General features: G+C 51.1%; 1 protein-coding gene across 1 annotated transcript; it reads left to right on the forward strand.

Moving 5' to 3' along the window:
- The first annotated feature begins 3696 nt into the window (after positions 1-3696).
- On the forward strand, positions 3697-7114 carry DNAL4 (dynein axonemal light chain 4). The gene is made up of 3 exons (XM_009821854.2): positions 3697-3915; positions 4694-4777; positions 5977-7114. The coding sequence occupies exons 1-3, from the start codon at positions 3844-3846 to the stop codon at positions 6139-6141; spliced, it is 321 nt and encodes a 106-aa protein (XP_009820156.1). The 5' UTR covers positions 3697-3843; the 3' UTR covers positions 6142-7114.
- Positions 7115-7496: the final 382 nt, after the last annotated feature.

Raw genomic sequence — 7496 nt, forward strand, 5'->3', positions numbered from 1 at the left:
CGGGATGCTCTCCTTCCTCAGGAGGCACCTCTACCTTGCAGCCCCACTGTATCACCCACCACAATCACAAAAAACATGGCATTCCTAACTTTGGGACCTCTGCAGTTTTGGGTTTGGCCATTTTTCCTTGGCTTTTCACCTAGGAGCTGCTGATGAATAATCCTTACAACCAGTCCCAGCATTTCCCAAGGGAAACACTCCCTGGGGACACATTGATCAAAACCAAGCCACATTTAATTGAACCCAGAATCACATACGCATGCGCGCTCCCCCCCGCCCCCCGAACAGAGGCATATGCACACAAACACACCAGCTCGCACCGACTTGCTGCTTAGTAGCAAAAGTGGGTGAACTACATAGGGATTAAAGCATTAAAAAAACCACAGCAAGAATATGATGCTTGAAAGCGCTGTGTCCCTGGAGAGATTAGAGTAGCTGCCTGGAGATAAAGTAATGATGATTCAAAGATCTTCTTCCTTGCAGAGGTTCTATTCCTAATTATCTCCCTTGCAAAAAAAAAAAAATTATCTCCCAGCTTTTATCTGTCTCTTGACAATTTTAGCTCTGCGCCTGCCTCGTTGCAAGAGGCTGACGCTTGCCGAAAGGAGAAGCAATCGGTGCAGGAGGTAGGAGCAGTAGGAGAACGAGGGGGACAGGAGACAGCGCTTCATTTCTGTCACCAGCTGCAGTGAAGGCAAAGGGAAAGACGAACGATCACTGCAGCGTTGTCTTTCCAAGCCCAAAGACGGCTTTGCTGCCTTCACCACTGCTTTGTCAGGCAAATGACAACGAGGAGGTCTGATTCGCTGTTACACCAGCGAAAGAGGCAACAAGATGTCCTCCCTACAGCTATAGGAGATTATGGTAAGGGAAGAGGACTTCTTCACAAGCTGGCAGGGGCAGGAGAGTGCCCAGCTTGCTCCTCCCCCACTCTTTTACTTCTCAGACAGCTAGAAAGCAATTCATCTTTCAGCAGAGAGCCAGGAATGATGACGTTTCAAATATACATCAGCCAGACTGCATGGAAGATCTGGCCCACGAGCCACCCTCTAAGACAAGGACGGACCCTGATGGAAACCCAGGCATCACACCTATCAGCCGGGGCTTTGCACAGGAGAAGTCTTTCCCCTCAGTATTATCCTTGAGTTTGCAGCTTCTCCATCCGTATTAATTTCAGGCAAATACAATCCTAGACCCCCAGGAAACTGTTTAAGCCCTGTTTTAGAAGCAATCAGTTTTTGGCTAGTGAGATGCAGAGACAACACAGGTTTCCTAGAGAGCTGAGAGTCAAGGAAAACCTCAAAACAAACAGACAGTACAAATATAAAGGCCATGGAGGGCAGGAGGGGGGCAATGCGCTCAGTGGGGATGGGGGTTAGTGTTGTAGGAGCTGCTTGCAAACTCATCACCCATGCTCACCCTCCGGGGGTCATTTTCTCCTTCTTTCCAGCTGCATCAATACGCAAACATGAGTGGTTGCCTCTCTCATACAATGAAAACACATTAAAAAACCCTGAATTGCCCCAAACCACTCCAATATTTATCCTTGCTGTTTAAATAAAAAGGTTGAACTAGGTCCCAAAAGGGTTTTAAGTCAGAAAAATACTAAGTCTCCAGGTTCGGCTGTAGGCGTGGCTCAGAGCCCATTGCTGCAGCCTGCCCAGCCTAAACCCACTCCAGATGGAAAGGGCGGGAAGGCCGCAGTCTCCGGGAAGCCCCTTTTCCAACCCCAGGCCAGGGGAAACACGGCTCCTCCTCGCTGCCGGCAGACGGCCTTGCCTCCCAGCAGCTCCTGACCCAGCCCCGGAGACGTCCCACGGAAGGGACGCGCACAGGGCCGGGCCGGGCACGGCACTCGCGGGGCACAGCTGTGGCTCCTGCGGCCACGCAGGGCCGGGGCCGCGGGCCTTTCCCCGAGCCACGACGGGGGTGTTTAGCGAGGCCTCCCTCGGTGCTGGCGGACCCTCCCTAGCGCCAGACGCTCCCCCCTCCTGTCAAGGGCATCGGGCCGCGGGCGCTGCCACCCGCAGCGAGGGCAACGGGCTGCACTTGAGGGCGGCGCAGGACAGGCGCCCCGCGGACAGCCCACCGCCCCCGCGCGAAGCCCCCGCGCGGTAGCTGGCAAGGCACGCTGCCAATCAGACGCGCCGAGCCGCACGCTCACAGCCAATGGAGGGCGAGGTAGGCGGGACTTCCTGCGGCTGTTGCTACGACAAGCACGCCTCTTCCTTAACAACCGATGCTGGGGCGGTGGTGCGGGCCGTGGCGGTGCAGGTGAGGCCGCGCCCGGAGCCCCCCCCATCCCTTTCCTCTGTTGCGTCTGGGCCCTCTCGCCGAGCCTTCTTCCCCCTCCCTCGCTCCCTCCCCTCCCGTGGGGCTGAGGGCGGTGGGCCGGGGTGAGGGCGCTGCTTCGGGTGTGCGGCCTGCCCGGACCGTGTTCCGCCGCCCCGCTCCCCCCGCCCCGCACCCCTTGGTGGTGCCGCGGAGCGGGCGTCACCATGCCGTGCCCCCTTCCGCCCTGATGCCCGGTGGCTCCAATCCCGGCTGCTCCACCTCCCGCTGCTGGGGCTGTGGTGTGCCTGTCCGGACTCACGGCTGGCGGGCTGCCCCCAGACTGCCTCCCTGCCTTGTCTTTTAACCGGCGCAACTGCCTGTCGGTGGCTTATCCCCAGGGAAACGGCCGCCGGCCCGTAGGGCAGCCCTCGGCGGCCTGTCTTGGTCTGTGGCCCCGGGCATCTCTCGCGGAGAAGCTGGTTATTGAAGTGGCTCCCGGGGTTTGCCCCGCTGTGGGAGGCTGGTACCAGCCAGGTGTCAGTTCTGTCCTGTGCAGGTTATGCTGGGGATGTCTACAGGTCCCGTGGCGCCTCGTGTGAGAGTCTGTAGTCTATCAGAGTTGGCACTATTGCCACCAACTCTACATGCCTGGCATAAATGCTTGATCTGTGTGGTGCTGCCTGACACCATGTTTGTTTTGTTTTCCCTTTAATAAGGCATCACCCTTGCTTCCTCTTGGTAGGAGACGAAGGTGCTTTTTTCTGGATGAAAGAACCAGGGGGAAGACCATGGTGAAATGTTCTGAATCTGCCAGTCAGACAGTGCTGTGCCTCTGTGTTACCCAAGTAGCTGCTGGTTGGTAATTAGGCCCAGAGGCATAGTCCAGCATTTTCCCGTATGGTCCTTCCCAGCTGACAAATGTTCGGGGATGTGAGGAGCAAGTGCACAACCAGACCAGGATGTTCCTGTTAAACATTTCCGTCCAGGCGTGTATGCCGATCCTGTTCCTAAAATACTATTACCCTTCGCTTGTCATGCACAGTTTGAAACGCTTGCAGATAATAGCATCCTGGGAAAATCCTTTTGGAATTAATCAATAGACGTAACGACTGATGTATTGTTCTCCCCTCCCTTGTCGAAAGCTGTACCCTGCCTCGGCTCTTTCCCAGAAGCACCAATTGAGCTTGAGGGAAGTGCTGTGCTCTTGAAGCCTCGTTTATAGAAAATGATACATTTTTAAAATTAGTTTGCATTAATGGTCTGTAAGATAACTCTCCAAGTGCGCGGCGTGTGAAGACAGTACTGAGAAACAGTAAGTAACTGAGACGGTAGGGACAATATTCTCATAATAGTTTTAACAGCCTTCCATTTTAAATTAAAGTTTTCTTTCTCTTTCCTGTGTTTGTTTTTGTTCAAGCAGTGTCCTCTGGGCTGACAATTTTTCCCTCCTGCTGAAGCTGCTCTGCCCGTGTCCTCAGAGCCGTGTTCCTCTCAGCTGTCTGCGCCACAGCACCTTGCTGAGCTCCAGACAGCCCCTCCGCCCCTTGCCGGGGTCACTGTGGAAGAACCATGGCAGACACCGGGGAGGGGAAAAAGGAGGAAGCTGATTATAAAAGACTTCACAGCTTTCCACTGATTAGGGTAAGAAGAGGGATGTGTTACGTGTTTACTGGTGTTATAGATGTTAAATTCTACCTTCATTCTTACCAACCTTCCAAACTAGAATTTATCCCCCTGACAAGCTGCTGTGAGAATGTGTGTACTGATGGTCCTGCGGAGGGATCCCAGTTGTCACTACTGTCCTTGACTTCTGTCAGGGAAACTTATTAGCTTGAACCTGCTGCCTTTGGAGCCCTCTCCTTTGTTCTGGATGCAGCTTGCTTTTTTCCCTAGAGGAGCTGGAGTAAAAGATCTTGCTAGCGAGCCAGGTAGCAGAAGAGGAAGAAGAGACTGTGAAATTTAGACTTCTTTGTTATTCTTATAGCAATAATTAAGGACTGTGGTTGGAGCAGTATTGACATGCTTTCCCTTCATCTTATAACAGAAAAACTGACAAATGTATTTATCTCCTCCTTTAAGCTGTGCTTACTTATTGCTATTCTTAATGCTAGGTAGAGAAGAATTCTGCATTGGCTGGGACAAAGGAACAAAGGGGTCAGTTGTAATGCAATAAGCCATTTTCATACTTACCATTCTCTGAAACAGTGGAAATGCTCAGTGTACTGACAAGCCCATGATGCTGGTGATGCTCCCCACCTTGAAGCAAGCATAAACAGCCACAGGGACTAGCTGCCTTCTGCCCATGCCCAGCAGTCTAGGCCCCTGCTACAGCCTGGGTGAAGTAAGGGCTACTTACTGTTGTCTTGTGTCTAGCTTTTATTTTTCTGCTTAGTTCCTCTTGTTTTTTTTCTTTTTCCAGCACACAGACATGCCGGAGGAGATGCGTGTAGAGGCCATGGAGCTGTGTGTCACGGCATGTGAGAAATACGCCACCAACAACGAGGTACTAGCCAAATCCCAAAATGGCCAGCCTTCAGTTGCTGCAGCTTGGGGAACCTGCAGGAGCAGGGCTAATGGTGTAGGGCAGAGTGGAGTCAGATCCTGACATCCTATTACTGTCTTTCTGCACTGTGCGAGGGCAGAAGGCAGCAAAGAGCTTGGCTAGATCTCAGATTCAGTTCCCTTTGTCAGCAAGATCCATAATAGCCGTTTGCTTTCCTGCAGGAAGCAGACATTAGTAGTGATGCTGCCTCCCAAACCTTACCTCCTTCCTGATCCTGCCTTGCCTGTGACATGCTTCCACTCTGTTCATAAAATGCCCTGGGTTGGTTCAGAGGGCTTGGTTCAGAACTGTGTGGATACTGGCCCTTCCCGTCTGCTCTTCAGTGTTGAGCAACGCTGTCCCCACCAGAGTGGGGAAGAGACTCTTGTTTTGGGCATGAGCACATGAAAGTCTGAACCTTTAGGTACAGTCTGTTAAGTCTCTCAGCTTTCAGTCTCTTGAATGAAATTACTGAGACCGTATAAATGGGGGGTGATGCAGAAGTTATGGGTTTTGGAAAGGTTGCCCTTAACTTTGAGAGCCAAAGAGGAGAACACACTTTGCTTCATGGACAGAACACAGACTGCTTGTTGCTGGAGCAGTTTTGTGTTGGAGCAAGGCAAAGCTACGAAGCCAGAGATTCCTTCTGTCCCATCCTGCCTGAGACACCGCATGTCACTGCAAAATCTTCTTCTCTCCTTTTTTAGATCAAGCAGGGTGTGATCTGGGAGAAGCGAGCCTTTTAAAAGTCAGCCTAGTTTCAGTGTTTTGGTAATTAGCTGGAGAAAAAAAAATGGACTCCTGTAAAAATAACCACAGCTTAGTGACCTGAATCTCCTCTCATGCTCACTGCACCCAGCATAACTCCATCAGCATCTAAACCAGAACTGTTGCTTCAGACTGTGTGAATGAGAGGAGGAACTGCTAGATGCAGTTCTTTAATTTCTCTTAGCTGCTGTGTCGGAGGCTGCTGAAAAGAGACCTGTTTTACCCTTAGGCGTAGCTCTGGGGAGCTCCCAGTTACTGCAGTGCAGCTGCTATACCTGTTGCCGATGGCTTGAGTAGTCTATTAAAGGGAGAAGACAACTAGGGGGATGTTTGCATAAAAACTCACTGCTTGCTCTGTCTCACCCTACACTCTCCTCCTTAACATTCTCTAGAGTGCTGCCAAGATGATCAAAGAGATGATGGACAAGAAATTTGGGTCCTCCTGGCATGTGGTGATTGGGGAAGGCTTTGGCTTTGAGATCACTCATGAGGTGAAGAATCTGCTGTACATGTTCTTTGGTGGCAGCCTGGCTGTGTGTGTCTGGAAGTGCTCCTGACATCTGCCCAGGTCCCACACTCGCTGCCTACAAGAGAATTCTTCCTTCTCTTGACAGGTTTTTTACAATCTGGAGGTGGGGATTTATTTTTAATGGTTAAACATCAAGATTTTTTTTTTTTGCTACTGACGTAACAGTTTCGTGGGATACATATAGTTGGTGCGTGTGTGTGTATAAACTTGCTAAGCTGTCCTGTCCTTGATCATGGGATTTCTCATCTGTCTGTGGCTCTTTCCTTGCTGTTTGAGCCAAAGCAGGAAGGAGGTGGGGAATAGGTAATCTCACGACATGCTGCAGAGCCGTACAGCAGCGCTACGAGGGGCAAGCAAAAGAGAAGAGGTGCTATCTAGCCCTATGGTTTTTTTTCTCCCACTTGTTTCACGTCGTGTCCTCTCTTCTCTGCCTTCCCTGCTACTGTGTGATATGGCTCTGACCAGCACCTGTCTCTCTTCTCTGGATGCCAAAGAATACCTTCTTCCTCCTTTCTAAGATGCCCATACAGAACTGGTAGTGCCAAGGGTCCCCCTTCGGGCTGCCCGTGGAGGTGTTAGCCATAGGTAAGCAGAGTTGGCTTGCCCTTCCCCACTTCTTTTGGGAGGGTACAACAGCTGAGCTGCCTGGGTGTAGGAGGTTGCTATGCAAACTGCCCCCTCCTTTCTCACCCACCGCACACTGAGATAGCATGAAAACACGGGTGGCTGACGATGCCTGGGGAGTGGGTGAGAGCTATTCATAAGGCTCGAATGCTTCCCTGTCAGTTCTTGGGGGTGTTGCAAGTGCTGTGTACTTTCAGCATCTTGTTTGGAGGCTGGTAGAGGAAGGAAGCTCCGTGTGAGATACTACTTGGTCATCAGAAACCTAACGTCTTTTTGGACTTGCGTTCTTTTATCCTGTTTCATTTTTTTAAAGCTGTCAATGTTGGAGGATGGAATGAACGTAATTTTATGTTACATATACGGCTTATTTATATAAATCTGGGGAACTGTTTTTACAATAAATTTAGTAAAATGTCCTTTTCTCTGTGTGTTCTAAAAAGAAAATCACAAAATGGAGGATGAGAAGGAAAAGTAGTTCAGGAAACATGGAAGTAAGCAATGGTGTAGCTCAGGCAGAGGACAGTGACAAGTCTCCATCCCGCATGTTTCCTGGGTGACACATAGGTACCAGAGATGCGCTCTCATCTTCCCTGTTCAATTCCTTTCACCAGTGCAAGCTACAATGCTGAGGAAAGTTGCTAGGCCCACAGTGCTGCTGGCCAAAGTCTTCAGTCCACACAGCTGTCTAAGCAGTAGCAGCAAGGGAGTGTACCTCTGTCCTCTACCCAGCCAGTGTGCCTCTGCTCTGACCTCCAGGGT

This window comes from Gavia stellata, chromosome 4 (genome assembly GCF_030936135.1).
Source record: "Gavia stellata isolate bGavSte3 chromosome 4, bGavSte3.hap2, whole genome shotgun sequence".
In the NCBI taxonomy this organism is placed as follows: Eukaryota; Metazoa; Chordata; class Aves; order Gaviiformes; family Gaviidae; genus Gavia; species Gavia stellata.

What these genes read in the sequence shown, in the direction of transcription:
- DNAL4 (XM_009821854.2), top strand. Translation starts at nt 3,844, where the DNA reads ATGGCAGACACCGGGGAGGGGAAAAAGGAGGAAGCTGATTATAAAAGA. An exon ending in ACAGCTTTCCACTGATTAGG is followed by an intron (nt 3,916 to 4,693) that starts GTAAGAAGAGGG and finishes TTCTTTTTCCAG; the next exon opens with CACACAGACATGCCGGAGGA. An exon ending in AATACGCCACCAACAACGAG is followed by an intron (nt 4,778 to 5,976) that starts GTACTAGCCAAA and finishes AACATTCTCTAG; the next exon opens with AGTGCTGCCAAGATGATCAA.